Genomic DNA, 16,853 nt, shown 5'->3' on the forward strand with positions numbered 1-16,853 from the left:
AAACAAATTTCTATGATTTTCAGTTTTCCTTCATTTCTGCTTTATTACTTTTTCACAATTTCTATGCTTATTAGTTGTGCATTAAAAGTTCACTGCCAAATGAAATTAAAATGATTAAACTTAACCAGCGTCAAGAGATTTTGTATGTTGATAAGGATTTAATGTTAAAGCTAACTTTCTGTAAACCGCATTGAAAGTCACCTAAATGTAGTAAAATATTGTATTTGTAAGTGTATTCAGCACTGTGTCATAATATCTGCTTAGGAGCAGTGCATGTGAGCGAACTGGAGCAGTGAGAATTTCCACTACTCGCTCACAGAGCTGTTTGTTCCCTCAGTTCCGCCGCTCAATGACGCTCCCGGCCGCTCTACTTAAATCGTTTTCCTCTTGCTCAAAAAAAAAAAATGGCTACGTTGTATTTTTCAGATGAATTGCGTCCACCCTCCCTTTATGCCCAGAGCTCCACCAGCAAAAGGTGTGTATGGAGGGAGGGGGGGGGGCGCGCCCGGGGGTGCCCCCCCCCCCCCAAACACACACCCTCCTGTTTTTTTTTTTGGACTTATGGTGTGAGTGGTACCAGAGTGAAATTGGATGGTGATAAGGTGACGCTCCAACACTTTAAAACTCTGTTCCGCGCTCCATCCAAAATCCTCCCGCTCCGCTCACATGCTCTACTCAGGAGTAATTTTCTCTCAGGCTTTATGGAGCATTTCTTGGCTGGAACACAGCGTCTGTGTTCAGCCAACCTCCCCTTGGTAACTAGGTTCAATAAGCCAAATAAAACAAAGCAACTGTTTGGCACTGATTATTCTTAGGATGCACTATTAAGGATTTATGTGGGGTGGGAGCTGACCATAGACTGTATAAAACAGGAGCTGACCACTGCTTAATTTGCATCTTATCTTATTGTAAATTAATAAATATTAAGGTCACTAGAAATTAGGAGGAAAGATCTTATCTTGCTAATGGGCTGCTTTATTTAGGGATAATCAATCATTTAATTCTGTTATGATTAATGATTTATTTTAGTTTAATGACAAGCTTTTGACTGTTCTGATTGTTTCCTGTAACAGAGATGTTGTCCAGGACAATGACGATGACCTAATTCACATGGGGCACGCCATCATGACCTTCTACTCAGCTCTTATCGACTTGCTGGGGCGTTGTGCTCCAGAGATGCATGTGAGTGTGTTCCCAGCTTTCATCAATATTTGCTGATGTCTCAAACAATAAAGCCTAATGAAAATAGTCTGCAAACTGCTTTTTAAATAATGAGACAGAATGAGCCAAAGAAAATAGTCAGTTTATTGCTTTTACCCTTCCGCAGAATGGCCTGATCCACATACTGTATGTTCATACATAAAAGCAAAAATATTTAACTGGTTATTTGCTCGGCAAAATATGTAATGCTTCTATTATTTGTTACTGTATCATTACATATGGGACTCTTTGTAAGCTGTAAATGACTGACCAACAACAATGTTTTGTTCTGAATTGTTGTCCAGTTGATTCAAGGAGGTAAAGGAGAAGCTATCCGCATTAGAGCCATTCTGAGGTCGCTCATCCCCATTCGGGATCTTGAGGGAGTCATCAGCATCTCTTTTCAAATTCCTTCATCTAAAGGTTAGATGAGCCTTTCCTTTCCCATCACTACAGTAAATTCAAGTGGTATTAAGCGTTTGCGCAGAAATCGGCCTTGTCTGGTATAGTATGTATGCTATAGTATGGCTGCCTATTCAGTTCTGATTGATTTTAAGATATTTTATTGTGTAGTTACAGAGTCCTTTTGATTCTTCTGTCATGACAATGGTTGAGTCTGGATGAGGGATTGGCACCCATAGTATAGATAGATAAATAAACAATACACATTATGTCAATATAACCTTTGGTCATGACATCTGATCTTTATTTTTCATTTTTTTGTCCAGATGGTCTGGTGGTTGAGCCTGACCTGTCTACAGTGTTCTGCCCAGACCACAAGGCAGCTATGGTTCTGTTCCTGGACCGGGTTTATGGCTTTGAGAACCAACATTTTCTTCTCCACCTACTAGAAGTTGGCTTTCTGCCTGACCTTCAGGCAGCTGTCTCTCTTGACACTGTGAGCAGATAAAATTACATTTTGTTGCCCTGTTCACCTGCTTAATAGATCTAATGTAACATTGTAGGAGTGTCCTGTGCCTTTGAATCAATCCAAGCTGCACCCTGTCACCTATGAACTTGCATTTCTCTCTACCTGTCCCTAGCATTGACTGTACATATCCTAACACTACTGTGAGTGTTTAACATGACTGAAGTGATCATCTGCACTGACTCACATTGAGACTTGAATGTCTCAATATGCATACAAATAAATTGCGCAATTCACTAAGTTAATGAATTAGTGTTTTGTTTTCCATTAAACTTTTAAATATATTAATTAAAAGTATGTATGCATCCCTCCTGATAAAAGTAGATTTATTAGCTTTTATCATAACATCTTAATATTCACTCTAAGGAAACATTGTTTGCATTATTGAGCATGGTCCAAATTTCTTCTTTCTGCCTCCTCACTCCATTTGTCAGTTAAGTTCCACCAAGTTAATTGCACCCTGTAAGTGTTAACCTCTCTTTTTCATTGCAGGCTGACTTAGGATCCACTGATATGGCCCTGGCCCTCAACAGATACTTGTGTACATCTGTTCTTCCCCTGCTCACCAAATGTTCAGCTCTCTTCTGTGCTTTAGAAGACCATGCTTTGCTGGTGGATTCTCTCATTCAGTCAATCTACAGCCTCTCCAGGGCTCTTAGCTTGACCAAAGCTCAGAGAGACACTATTGAAGATTGTTTGTTGGCTGTGTGCAGGTAGGGCTTTTACTTGGTATGATAAAGCAACCTGCAGACTTAGGGTTCTGTCTCCGCTTGGCTTTTATTTCAAAAAGTTGTTGCTGTTGTTGTCTGCAGATAAGTCACTGATTACATATTTTATGGTACAATGCTATTTTTGGAAGCTGCATCTTCTGTGGTCTTCCATTTTAAATTCCTGAATTATTATTAATAATTTGTTTCCTGTATCCATTGACATGATGGTCTTTTTGTTGACTGACCAAATCATATGTCAAGAGGAAAGAGAAACTGCAACACGTTTTTGTTAACTGACGCAGACTCTAAATCCCGCTCCTATTTAATGAATCACTGTAAAGCCTGTTTTTGCCTGGTTTAGATTTGAAGTCAATCAAAATGTTAACAAATTAAGTGCAACTTGGCCATAGCATTTTTCTGAGACATGATAGTCAGTCATAACATTTGTTTGTGTGTGTGTGTGTGTGTGTGTGTGTGTGTGTGTGTGTGTGTGTGTCTCTCTGTTGGTGTACGTGATGTATATCTGCTCATGTGAATAATTCTGCACTCATTGGTGTCCTCAGTAAACTCCAACCATCCAAGATGCAGCCTCTTCTTCGACGTCTTGCTTTCGATGTTCCCCATCTCACAGACTATAGCAAGATGCCACTAAAGGTGGATAAACACATTGCAGTTTACTACAGTATATGTGAAAATGTATTAGTACACCAAGTTAAAATTATACATTTTATTGACTTTGGTCAATACTTTCATCTATCAGCTCTTGATCAGTCACTACGAGCAGAGGTGGAAGTACTACTCGCTAGCTGAAGGGCAGGGTGACCAGGGTTTGGCCTCTGAAGAGGAGCTCCACCTTTCTAGAAAGTTGTTCTGGGGTGTCTTTAAGGCCTTGCCAAAGAAGGTAAACCATATTGAATACCTGTGTCAATCTCAAGATCCCATTACTTTAATTATTTAGAATTAGAATAATATTTTCGTGGAGCACCAAAAAAGTTCTCACAAAATGAATAAATGTTACATTTTTTGACAGTGTTATCCTACCATTGATTTATCACCTTCTCTTTTTATCCTCCTCAAGTGTACAGTATTTCAGGAACGATGATAAAAATCTGTATTTGATTTTCTTATTTAGTGAACTTGAGTGAAGGAAGCTATAACACACTTGAGATTAAGAGTACATTTTTCATATTGTGGTATGAAACCTCTCACCTCTAAACAGAGTTGTTGGAAACATAAGCAATAACCCAATCTTTTCTCAGTAGACCTGATGCATGTACCAGCATATTTCTGGCAGATACCTGACAGATTGCATAAAACATCAAAGAACTAAGTTCATCTGATCATTCCAGTCCCACTTGTGACACACGTCAAACCTCAACCAAACCAAGTCAACATTGCAGAGAAGAATCTCTTCAGAGAAAAGTTATATAGTTTATATAAGTTTCCAGATTTATTGTACTATGCTTACTATGCTTATTGTAGATTGGCTACAACTGAAAAATAACTCAAGGTGGAGACTTATTTGAATAAGTAATTCTTAAGGATTACTGGTGATGTGCTACATTTCATAGCAATTGAACTAGTGTTATGGGATTCAATATATTTTATATCAGTTTGTTACTGTTTGTATTATACACTGTGTTTACAACCACTTAATCAAGCCTGTTACTGTTGGCTTCCTGCAGTAACCACATATGTTGAACGTCATGTAAATGAGTAAATTCTCATTATTGGGATAAGGGATTCACATCTACTGTAGATTTCAGTTGGAGAAACAGGATTTGTTTTACCACTTTACTGGGTTTCTAACAGGATTTTTCAGCTAAATTATTGCTACAACAGAGATAGGTCTTTGTATCAGAAATAATTAAAGGTTATTAAATTGGAATTAAATAAGCTGATATCCTCACCTAAATAGTGTTTTGTTTTCTCAGGGTCACACATAATAACTTGCAAAAAACAGGCTTTACCAAATCATCCAATTGTAGAGTTGTAGTTCCAGTTCTGCAATTGGATGTCAGCTCTGCAATATGCCAGATTTGGTTCAAATGATAATTCAAATGATCATGTCCCATGCTGTCTCTTTTTCTTCTTTCCTTCTTCCCACACTATGTTTCCAATACCCCCTTCCATTTCCAACTCTACAGCCCTATGAGCCTCAGTTATTTAGGCTGTGTGTCCAGTGCATGGCTGCAGTGGCCAAGGCCCTGCCTCCTGACCACATGGACTCAAGCGGTGTGTCCCATACTGAGAGAAAAGCCTCGATGGACACAGAAGGACACTTTGACCCCATGCCTGTAGATACCTCCAAGTAAGAGACTGACCAGGGCATGCTGGGATATTTATTGATTATTGATGAAGAATAGCATATGTTGATTCTGGAAGACCTGTTCTGCTCCAGGAAAAGTGTAAGCTATAATGTGGTAGGCAGAATTAACTTTGGTTAAAAAAAAAAAATCATATTCAAAGAGGTGTGGAAATAAAAATGTATGTTCATGCTCTTGATTAATCTTTCAATTAACGCAGTTGGCTTGGCTTTGAGTCTGATCCGCGGCCCTTTGCTGCAAGTCATCACCTCTCTTTCTCTCCTCACTTTTCTGTCATCGCTGCTCTATCATAAAGACAATAAAAGCCCTAAAATAATAATGATGCCCGGTTGGATCCAAATGTGTTACTGCGCGATAAAGCTTTATGATGTGTTATTTATTTCCCTGCACTAGCGTGTCAGTGCCAGAGAGACTGGAGTTTGTAGTGAACAAGTATGCAGAGCACACTCACGAGAAGTGGTCACTGGACAAGGTAATATAACAAACATTATTCCTCAAATGTGAATGGCCTGTAAAAGTTGACAGAGTAGAGTTGATTTATGATATCCTGATCAGGACTGAACCATTTAAGAACACATTTACAAGATACGCTGTCTGCTTGACAGTGTCAAAATTTTTTCTGTGTTTTAGTTGGTTGAGCTAATATATTAATCTCTGTGTATTTTAATGTGTGGTTTTCACTGAATATGTTTGTTATCTCTGTCAGTTTGCCAATGGCTGGGTTCATGGGGAGCAGCTATGTGAGAACACCAAGGTTCACCCTCTCCTCAAGCCATACAGGGCTCTGGCTGAGAAGGTAGAGTGAGAAGTCAATAAAAAAAAGATGCACTTGCATACCAAATGTGGTGTATGTGATATAAAAGATTGAAATGGCTTGGTTCTTGGTCTTTGGTCTATGGAGTGGACAACAGACATTTTTTTTAAGTTTAAATTTCAAAATAGTTTGAGTATGTTTTGCTCTGCTGCTATCCTTCGATTATCTATATTTCGGAGCTTTTCAGGAGAAGGAGGCATACCGCTTGGCCATTAAAGAAACCATAAAGAGTATGCTGGCCTTTGGATGGACCATTGAGAGAACCAAAGAAGGAGACGCATTTGGCACGCGTACCTTTACGCGCCGAGTATCTCAGTCTGGACAGGTATAGTATGTACTCCATAGGCCACATTCATTTAGCCTCTGGGCACCAAACGTCTCTGTTCTAGTAAAAGTTATCTCATTCACAAATAAACTTCTCCCTACTGGATTTTACAAGTTTTTTTGTTGTTGTAGTTAGCCATTTGGATTTTAGCTTTATTTTAAATGAGTAATTTTCTATTTGTTGTCTGTCATAGCTGTCTTTTGAAGGAGCATCAACCTTTAGCCCCAAACCTATGGACATGAGCAGCATCACCTTATCATGGGACCAGTATGTAAGTATTTCATTGTTTTGTTCTGCTTTATAAACCAATAAAGTTGGCACAACTTTAGTTTGACTTTAATCCTGGCACACAATCTGCAGAGGTGGTAACGCTGGTCTCTTACCAATGTCGTTGTGTAATATAGCAAATACATTAAAATAATCCAAACAATATCTTGCATGTAAACGGGGCTATAATTATGAGTTGTCAGATGTAATGTAAGTGGCTCAGGTTAATGCAGTTGCAGTCTAACTGTACTGACATAATTTTCTGTTGAAACAGCAGTCTGGCCTCTCATATTGCCTCTCTCAGCTAACCACGCCCTCTTCTCTGAATACACTAGACTGATATAACCGGTGTCTTACTGTATTATTTTTTTTCTTTTTCTTTTACTATATAGGCAATGGCTGAACAGTTGGCTAAAAACTACCACAATGCTTGGGCTAAGAGGAAGAAATTAGAACTTGAGAGTAAAGGTACCATACCATGGTATCAACAAACATTTTATATTTCTTCAAGTCCTGTCCTCTCAGGGAGCACCGAACAGTTACCAAAATTGCAATGTATTCAACCCATATCTATTCTCAGGAGGGGGTGGCCATTCAATGTGTGTACCCTATGATACCCTGACTGCCAAGGAAAAGACCAAATTCAGAGAAAGAGCCCAGGATGTCCTCAAGTTCCTTCAGCTCAATGGCTACACTGTGTGGAGGTGAGTACAGAATGAGCCTGTAATCGCAAAAGGGCAATGTGATACAGTATTATATTATATCAGGTGGGTAGCAAATTAGAAATTTTTCATTTCACAGTGGTGTTCAGGTAATTCCGGAAATAAAATACATAGTCCAGATAATACAGTAATTAAGGTTAGAGATCGCAGTCTTTTTCAAGCAGTCGTGTGTCATTATCCTGGTTTGATTTCACTTCCTCTACAGGGATCGGAAGACAGTGGAGATGGACTTTCCAGCCCTAGCCAACTGCTTTGGCTACACTCTCCTTCAGCGGCTGCTGTCTCACACCGAGGATGCCCAAGAACACATGTTGGAGCTGGGTAACAGGATAGTGTTCATAATTGTTAAGGCCAAAAACAAAAAATGATATATTAAAACACATGAAAGAACTTTCACATTATACATCCCAACAGTATGAGTACCTTATGTAGCTGACACAAATCTTCACATTTTATCAATAATGAGCAACAGTCTCTTGAGTCTACAGTACATTCAGCAAGTCTGCCTCAGGGTAGTTTTGATTTGAACCATCAAAAAATAGCTCAAAGCAGGCCTGGATATCTGAACTTGTCTGTCTTAGGTCAAAATTATGTTGAAACACTTATTTATATTTTTCTATTTTGTCTAGAGTATCATGGTAATTTTTTTATTGTCTTTGATGTAGTATTTCACTGAGTTTTCCTTTCCAGAGATGATGCAGGCCAGAGGACAGATCTCTAAAGGAGAGAGAGCTCCACACCAGACAGCAATGAATTTTTTTTCGAAGGTTTGCTTGAGATCAAATACATATCTAAACACAGTCAAAATCTTTTCTCTGATATGGAATCTCTAATATTTAGCCCACTTCCAATTACATTTTCTTTCCTCTCCTCACTCTTTTCTTAATTCATTTAAGCCATCTAATTAGTTTTGTTAGGTGGTTGCCATGGGCAACCCCTCTAAGTAAAACCCTTTGTGGCTGTGTAATTTATTTAACCATTTTGGAAATCCATGTGGGTGTGTCGATTGCCATCAGCACATTGATTAAAGCTTCCCACACAGTTCTGACTCTATGGAGGCAGCGAATGAAATGGGTTTATTTTTCATTGATGGGAACCACTGAGTCAGACCCAATCAGCCAATACCATGACCAGTCAGGCCTCAGATCTCTACACCCTACACTCCCATTCAAACACACACTCACACAACCACAGCTCTGTCTGACTGTCCATCTGTCTGTCTGTCTGTCATTTGCTAGTGCTTCATAAGAAGAGCTCATAAAATGCAAAATTATTATTTCTCTCAGCAAGTGTGATGTAGCCTTAATGAAGCACTGGAACAAGTAGGTGCAGAATGTATGTGATGTTGTCAAACTGCTTTAAAATGTTGCGCCCATTGGCTATTACTCCACAGGTTATCCTTCCTCTTTTGGAACAATATGTGAAGAGCCATGGTCTGTATTTCCTGTCCACTTCTCTGTGCTCTGGTGGTAGTAGAAGCCATGCATCAAAAAAAGAAAAGGAGATGATTGCAAGGTATGTGTCACCTGCAACAAAACAAACAGTATGCTGATTACACTAGCTGTATTTTAAAATGTTCTTATGCTCTTGCACATTGTATTGTATCAGGGCAGTAATATTTTGCATAATTTAAGTTTTATTTCATGGAAGTTTTTTTCTTTTTTTCTGATTGTTTCCCATAATTACTTTTTCCACCCCTCCTCATTACTGCACTTCTTTTCTCCTCACATCCAGCCTCTTTTGTAAGCTTGCAGCTCTAGTAAGACACAGGATCTCACTCTTTGGTAAGGATGGTGTGGAAAGAAAGCTTATTCAGACATCAATTTGTCCCACTTGTTCTCTTGTTAGTTGATTTCTTAGTTTGCTCTTTAAGACGTAAGTCCTTGGGCCCTATTTTAACGATCTGAAACACAAGTATGAAACGCAAAACGCAAGTAGCTTTGTGGGCGGATCTCGGGCGCTGTTGCTATTATACTGGCGGGATAAATGACTCTTGCACCCGACGCAAATCTAAAATGGGTTGGTCTGAAGTAGCTAGGTGTGGTTTGGGCGTAACGTGAAAATAAACAATCAGAGCGTCATCTCACATTCCCTTTAAGAGCAGGCGCGCTTGTTCAATGGCGTATTGCTATTATGACGGCGGATTTGCCTGGCGCACGCCAGCGGGAACTGTCCGAGATGCGGCAAAGTAATAAATGCCCGTCTTGTCCGGGTGGCGATGTTGCTGCGGCCTCTCAGGCACATCTCCTCAAGTCTGGAAAGGATTGCTGCAACCATGGAGCGTGGGCCTCCAAACACACCTGCTTCTGTTGTGCCCCTTCCTCCTCCCCCCACTCCATCTCCGTCCACCCGCTCCATCAGGAGCACATCGCACATTGTCACTCCCGGACCCTCAAGTGTCCAATCCCACCGTAGTTCAACATCACGTCTCCTTAAGTCCTCTAATATTTCCTCATTTATGTCATCAACACATCCATGATTCATGGAAATGTTGTGTAAAACACAACAAGCCACAAAGAATGCTGCAACTTTTTGAGGACTGTACTGTAAAGTGCCTCCTGATCTATCCAAACACCTGAAGCGCATTTTCAGTAATATTTTTCCTTGTAATTATGTATGGGTTGCAAAAATGGGAATTGCTGCGTCCGTGTAGATGAGGGAAGCAAGGTGTATGCGCATTGTGCACACCCTACATTATGGCCAAGCATGCATAGCATCTGAATAACGCACCACTGACTTTAGACTAGCGCCACTGATACATGCATCGGTGTACAAAGTCAATTGCACTGGGTGCAAGATAGGGCCCCTTGTGTGTTTATGCATGTTGTGTAGGTGCATATCTTTTTGTCTGTGTGTGCTGACATTTTGGATTAATTGTGTGTGCATGTGTTTTTCCAGGAAACGATGCCTCATCAGTTGCAAGCTGCCTCCATGTTTTGGCTCAGGCTCTGGATGCCAGGTAGCTAGATTGCACTACTGTCACACTCTGCCTGAATCAATCTTGTTGCTCTGCCTGCGGTATAATCAGTGTCACCCCACCATGTCTGAGGATGAGATGACTGGTGTAATTGAGCCACTGATACACTGATGCTATCTAATTGTGGTTGATATCACTTTTACTCTCTGAGGACAATGCCTCTGAAGCATGACGCTAGAAGTAGGCTCTGCAGAGATTGTTCTCATTTGGACTTGTCTAATTTATAACACTTAACTGGTTTTATTATAGCTTGCTAAAAGAGACACTGCATGATACCTTTAATTTTCTGCACTTTTCATCACCTACCATTGTTCCTTTTAAATGGTCTATTTGGTTGAAAACTAATACATTTTTATTACACGTACATTTTTGCTAGTCACAAAAACAATTAACTGCAATAATTTCTCATCCTTTGGCCTTAGGGTATTGATGAAGTCAGCCCCAGAGTCTATCCAAGCATCTCTGCATTCATTCTTTGAGGCAGCTGCAGCTGATCTGGAGATGACTGTGGAAAACCTTTCTGTGACCATGGTCTGTTTGCCTCAGAGTAGGAGTCAACAGGTTAGAGGAGTGGCCAAGGTTATCAGCTTCACAACCTCCATTCTCCTCCCCACCCTCACATCCCTCTTCCAGCATCTTGGCAACCAAAACTATGGAGTGGACCTCCTGGGTAAGGAGGACCTTGATATAGACCACTGTTAAGGAATAATGTCTCTAATATTGTACGCTGCATTTTACATTTGCATTTTTTTCCTAAAATGCACAAATGCAAATATAGCCTGTTAACATATCATCCTGAACATGTTTTCCTGTACCTTCACAATCATATACATACAACCTCCACCACATGTGTTTTCAGTATTCCCATTTGTTTTCCACCGTATGCTATTGAGCTGGATGAACAGCTGGTTTCCACACCCACTCCCCCTGAAATCACTCAGGGACACCCTCCCCTCAACTTCCTATCTTCCACATCTTTGAAATCAGCTCTCATTAAATGCTTCAGTCATGGCCACAGAGCAGCAGGAGCATATTGTCTCCCTGACTAATATCCTGACCTTCCAGGAATCATTCATTATCCGAATCAGCAGCCATTCAGCTAGTCTATCTCTCTGTAATTGCATGCTATCATCTTTACTACTCTGTGTCCTTGGCTGTTTCTGAAACAAACCTAACAAGGATCTTGTCTTTCCAGTGGGGACTATCCAGGTGTCCTGTTACAGGATCCTCAACAGCCTCTACTCTCTTGGCACCAGTAGCAGCATCTACATGGAGGGGTACCACCTATATTGCTATGTGACTGATTTCATAATTTTTGCTAATAACAATCTGTCTTTTTCTTTTAATCATGTTTTTTTTCTCCATTTAATGTCTATACTTATACTTTCGGTAAAAAAAAAGAAGGTACTAATTAAATGTATATATGTAATGTATACTTTACATACAATATTTGATTATAGAAATCAGAGAAATGCTGAAATACACGAATAGTTCACCCTCATTGATTACGTATTATTGTGGGCCTTACAAGTACATATTAAGGCTATTAAATGTATAAAAGTCAAGGTAAGGTAAGAAGTGTTTTCAACCTGAGATTTGTAGCTGGCAAGTAAACTTAAATTAGCAATGCTACATCATAGAGTTTGATAAGATTTGAACATAAATCAGCCCATGCCTACATCCTAACACAGCATTCCCATATAGGCAGAGGCCAGCAGCAGGTGCCTGTCTGGCAGCCCTGACTGGGACTTTTCCTGTATGCTTCCTGGAGCCATCCCTAAACCAAAACAACCCTTACTCCATTTACAACACCATGAGTGCTTCTGAGAGAGAAGGTAATAAACAAACACACTGATAGATTATTTTATAAGTGTTGTCTGTTTAATTTTCGCCTCCTTGAATAGCTCTCACCCCCGTATCTTAACCCCCATGTTTTCCATTTCTGTTACTGTTAGACATGGGTCTGCCAAATGAGGTGGAGGACATGTGTCCCCTCCTGCCCTCTCTGGAACAGGCTCTGGGGGAAGTGGAGGAGTTGGCAGGTGCTGGTGCGGGAGCTCGCCAGTCCCACTACATCCATGTCACGGAGGTCACTTTGCCTATGCTGTGCAGCTACATGTCCCATTGGTGCTATTGGGGCCCTGAGGGCCAGCCAGACAGCCAAATCTGCACTGCTGTCATTCCCCAACATGCAAGTGATCTTCTTGGCCACATGCTCCGTATCATCCACAACCATGTGGGAGCTAGCCAGGGTGACTGGATGAAACAGCTGGCAGGTATTGTGGTCATGCACAATACTGTGATTGTTGTGTGGATTCCTTATTCCACATCAGTTATGGCTTTCATTTTTTTCCAATATTAACCGTTGTCATATCTTTCAGTTTATTCTCAGCCAATTATATGCAAAGCCCGCACTGAGCTGTTAAAGAGCCACTTCCTGCCACTGATGGAGAAGGTGAGCAAGAGGGCTGAATGTATGCTGCTAGAGGAGGAGCAGATGAAAGCAGAAGGGTGTGATACCTCCGAAGCAGAGTTGCAGATACAGGAGAAGTTCACTGTACTTGTGCGCGACCTCTATGCCTTCTATCCCCTCCTCATTCCATTTGTGGATTCTAATCGGTAAGGCCCGCTGCCAAGGTGCTTAGATGTGGGGAAGCAAGCTTGTTTTTCTGAGGCCAAAAGCTCCAGGAGTAGTTTGAAATGTTTGTACAATCAATGGAAAATGGCTATTTTATAGTGACATTAACCCACCAGTAATGAGCATCTTTCCTCTAAAGTTCTTCAGAAACCTTTTGAAAACCACATTTTCCATTGTTTGTGACACAACTATTGGTAAATTCTAAACAATTGAAAATACAAATACAACTTTTTTTTTATGGATACAAAGAGAGTGGTTATTTAATTTTTATTATTTTAGTTATATGATAAGTTTTACAGGAATACATTCTGCAATAATACTGTGATATATTTTGGTTTCTCTTGTCCCAGAGCCAGCTGGCTAAAAGAGTCGAACCCTGACACTGAGCAGCTGTTCAGCATGGTGGCAGAGGTCTTTATATTCTGGGCCAAATCTCATGTGAGGATGACACGTAGTGTTTTTTTTTTATTCCTTGTGTCAATGCTATCCAATAGAATATTATACCCTATAAGCCATGTAACTTTTATTCACCCTTGTTTGCTACAACAGAATTTCAAATGGGAGGAACAGAACTTTGTGGTCCAAAATGAAATCAACAATTTGGCTTTCTTGGTCAACAATGACAAAATGTCCAAGGTCGGCCATATTTATAAAGAACTGCATCTCTTTAAATCATAGACACTACTAGTAGTTGTATGGTAATCACAAAAGTAGGCACCTGCCAGGAAAGTTTCTAAGTTAAGTTATCTTCATGGCTTTTTAATTCTCAGTTTGACCATGAACAGAGGAGGATGAAGAGGAAGGGGGATCGTTATTCTACACACACCTCTCTCATTGTGGCTTCCATGAAGAGACTGCTCCCTGTGGGACTCAGGGTTTGTTTTCCAAGCGACCACAGCCTTATCATGTTGGCGAAAAGCGGCTTTACTCAGGTCAGTTGTACCAGCATTAATGTAGTCCATTAATGTAGATGATAAAAATCCTTTTATGTAAATCACAGTATTTATATGAAAATCTGCATTGTAGTATGATCAGGTGAAGGTGAATGTCTTACAATATCTCTGTGGTGTACATATATATATATATATGTGTGTGTATATATATATATATATATATATATATTTATATATATATAAATATATATATATAAATATATATATATATAAATATATATATATATATATTTAATGTTGGCCATTGTTTGCTTTTCACAGAAGAACACTGAAGATGAGATTCGAGAGCAGGTTTTTAATTGCCTTATACATCTTCAGAGTCAGGTAACTATTTTTATTTTTGTGTTCTAAACATTTATGCAGTATTCGACTTACGTTAATTTCATAAAAAGTATTAGTTGTATTACAACACATTTGAAGGTTTTTATTTATTTGGGTTTTCACAAATTCACAAAAATAGACAAGTCTTACAATATAAAAAGAATACAAGAAAAAGAAAATCCTAAAAGATAGATATTCCTATATCACTCTATAGTTAGGGCTGAAATTAAGTGCCATTGCATTCTGCATATTCATTGCCAGGCCTGAGTACATGTGCCTTTTAATTTGTGGAAGGCAGCAAGTCTGTGGTAAATTAAATTGAAGAATGCTCTCGTTGCCTGCAAAATCATAAGCTGTATTTTAATAATCTCAGTCAGTTACTCATTGTTTACCAGAGAAACCAATGTGACATACTCACAATACTGTTTAGACTATGCATGCAATATCTGTTTATTTATAAGTCAGTGTTGAAAAAAAACACAAATTTAGCTTTGTCATTAGCATAAACAAACGTTTAAACAAACATTTGATTTATTTTTTCATCATATGGACATTTGTCAGTTTTGTTGTTGTGGGTCATATTAGAATTCAAGCAAGGAAATTAAAGGCAATAGGGAACGCAAGATTCAGAACAGCATCTTGATCCCTTAATCATTTTTATTAGCCTTTCCATTTCAAACCAAGCTCCTTCATTCATTCTTTCATGTGTTTTGCCCTGTTAAAAATGCTTGTTCTCCAGCAGTCTTTGTAAACATATCTTTAACTGAATGGTTGAAATACTGAATAAAGAAAGAGGATAAAAGAAATAAATGTGGCATTGTTTTTTCCCTTTATAGGTGTCAAACTGTTTGAGGCAGGACAGCCTTTATGCCGAACACCCGAGCCAGCCATGGGCCATTCCTGATGCAAAAAGGACTGTAGACAGGATTCTGGACATAGCTCGAGTCCTTTATTACCTGGACCAGGTGAGCTTTTAAAGCAACATGAAAACATTGCCAGTAATGCATTCAGATATTGTATAACACATCTGTTGAAAATGTTTCTCTGTAAATAAAGTGACTTGTCGTTATTGAATGTGACCCAACTCTATCATCATTAAGGTCAGAGTAGAGAAATGTGTGTTTTTGTGTTTTTCCTGAGGCCTGAGGAAGATGTAGGGCCTTCTGTGTTCTTATTCCAAACACTACTTTATATGGAATATATTACATTCAAGAAAGTAATGCCTGCAGTGCTAATCCAAGACAAATGCACGAAGGTGAACCTCGCCAAAAGCTACCATTGAAACCCCTTAGGTCAATGCAGGTTCATGTGTTGTGCACTTCCTTGTTAACATTACCTATGTAACATATTTGACTTTGGTTTTGGGTTCAGGTGGAACACCCGCAGAGAAGTAAAAAACCTGCATGGCACAAGGTCTTATCCAAACAGAGGAAACGAGCGGTGGTGGCCTGCCTAAGGATGGCTCCGCTCTACAACTTACCCAGGTACAAAAATATCTATAACTACATTAGCATTACCATATGAAAGCCCTATGGCCGTGTGTTGTTTGTATTTGATATATGAATAGTATTTGATTGTCTGTGTCTTGCAAATCATAGCTATTGTGTAACACTCTTTACTCTCTAGTGGACGTAATCATCACCTCGGATAGATATAAGAGGCTTTGATGAATTGTTAATAATGGGTCTAATCAGAGCTAATTTATATTCCTATGCTGCCTCTTTTTTATTTCTTATTTGCATTTGTATATGCAAATGGTAATCTCTTGTTGTCTCTTTACCCTTTCCTATTCCTCCCCAGGCACAGAGCTGTCAACCTGTTCCTCCAAGGCTACAATACATCCTGGATATCAGCTGAGGACCACAGCTTTGAGGAGAAGCTTGTGGAGGATTTGGCTGTGAGTGGAAAAGCAAGCCATTGTTAGTAGTATAAAAACAATTCTGTAACAAATACTTATTTTCGTAACAATCAAGTATCAAAAACTGAGGGGGACACACTGTTGGATGCTGTCCTCCTCTCCTACTCTTTCTTCAATGCCTAACGAATCTATCTCTTTCTCTCCCTGACCCTGTCTTTCTGCTTGAGCAGCACTGGTTGAAGCCTGAAAATATTGTAAACAAATGAATAACATAACTAATTACACTGGTCGGACTGTTCAGCTCTGTTTCAGACTGATACTTCCGGTTCAGGCTGGTCCTCATCCTCAACACATGCCTTTCTCAGTCGCAGAAAATACTTTTCAATACTCATCTGGATTGAAGCAGCAAACATTCAGTGTAAGAGTAAAAAAATGACAACATTATTTATAATAAGTTTATTTGATTCACAGCTGCTACATATAGGGCCCTATTTTAACGATCTGAAACGAAGTATCAAACGTGAAACGCAAGTAGCTTTGTGGGCGGATCTCGGGCGCTGTTGCTATTATAATGGCGGGATAAATGACTCTTGCGCCCAACGCAAATCTAAAATGGGTTTTTCTGAAGTAGCTAGGTGTAACGTGCAATAAACCAATCAGAGCGTCATCTCCCATTCCCTTTAAGAGCAGGAGTGCTTGTTCCATGGCGTATTGCTATTATGACGGCGGATTTGCCTGGCGCACGCCAGCGGGAGCTTTCCGGGATGCGGCAAAGTAATAAATGCCCATCTTGATCGGGTGGTGATGTTGCTG

The 16,853-nt window shown here is 39.6% G+C and overlaps 1 protein-coding gene across 1 annotated transcript in view; it reads left to right on the plus strand.

Moving 5' to 3' along the window:
• The window catches only part of ryr2b (ryanodine receptor 2b (cardiac)), a 70,939-nt gene that overhangs the window by 27,065 nt on the left and 27,021 nt on the right, over positions 1-16,853 (plus strand). The window contains 30 exon segments of the mRNA XM_039783150.1: positions 1,074-1,182; positions 1,506-1,623; positions 1,929-2,098; positions 2,621-2,841; positions 3,402-3,492; positions 3,599-3,739; positions 4,986-5,149; positions 5,559-5,637; positions 5,872-5,961; positions 6,167-6,304; positions 6,498-6,575; positions 6,964-7,039; positions 7,152-7,275; positions 7,499-7,614; positions 7,984-8,060; positions 8,687-8,808; positions 9,028-9,077; positions 10,192-10,252; positions 10,693-10,940; positions 11,466-11,547; positions 11,975-12,105; positions 12,226-12,546; positions 12,652-12,889; positions 13,259-13,346; positions 13,458-13,544; positions 13,679-13,840; positions 14,123-14,185; positions 15,019-15,147; positions 15,554-15,666; positions 15,983-16,079. Of these exon segments, the coding sequence (XP_039639084.1) occupies positions 1,074-1,182; positions 1,506-1,623; positions 1,929-2,098; positions 2,621-2,841; positions 3,402-3,492; positions 3,599-3,739; positions 4,986-5,149; positions 5,559-5,637; positions 5,872-5,961; positions 6,167-6,304; positions 6,498-6,575; positions 6,964-7,039; positions 7,152-7,275; positions 7,499-7,614; positions 7,984-8,060; positions 8,687-8,808; positions 9,028-9,077; positions 10,192-10,252; positions 10,693-10,940; positions 11,466-11,547; positions 11,975-12,105; positions 12,226-12,546; positions 12,652-12,889; positions 13,259-13,346; positions 13,458-13,544; positions 13,679-13,840; positions 14,123-14,185; positions 15,019-15,147; positions 15,554-15,666; positions 15,983-16,079 (3,784 nt within the window).

This window comes from Perca fluviatilis, chromosome 19 (genome assembly GCF_010015445.1).
Source record: "Perca fluviatilis chromosome 19, GENO_Pfluv_1.0, whole genome shotgun sequence".
NCBI lineage: Eukaryota > Metazoa > Chordata > Actinopteri > Perciformes > Percidae > Perca > Perca fluviatilis.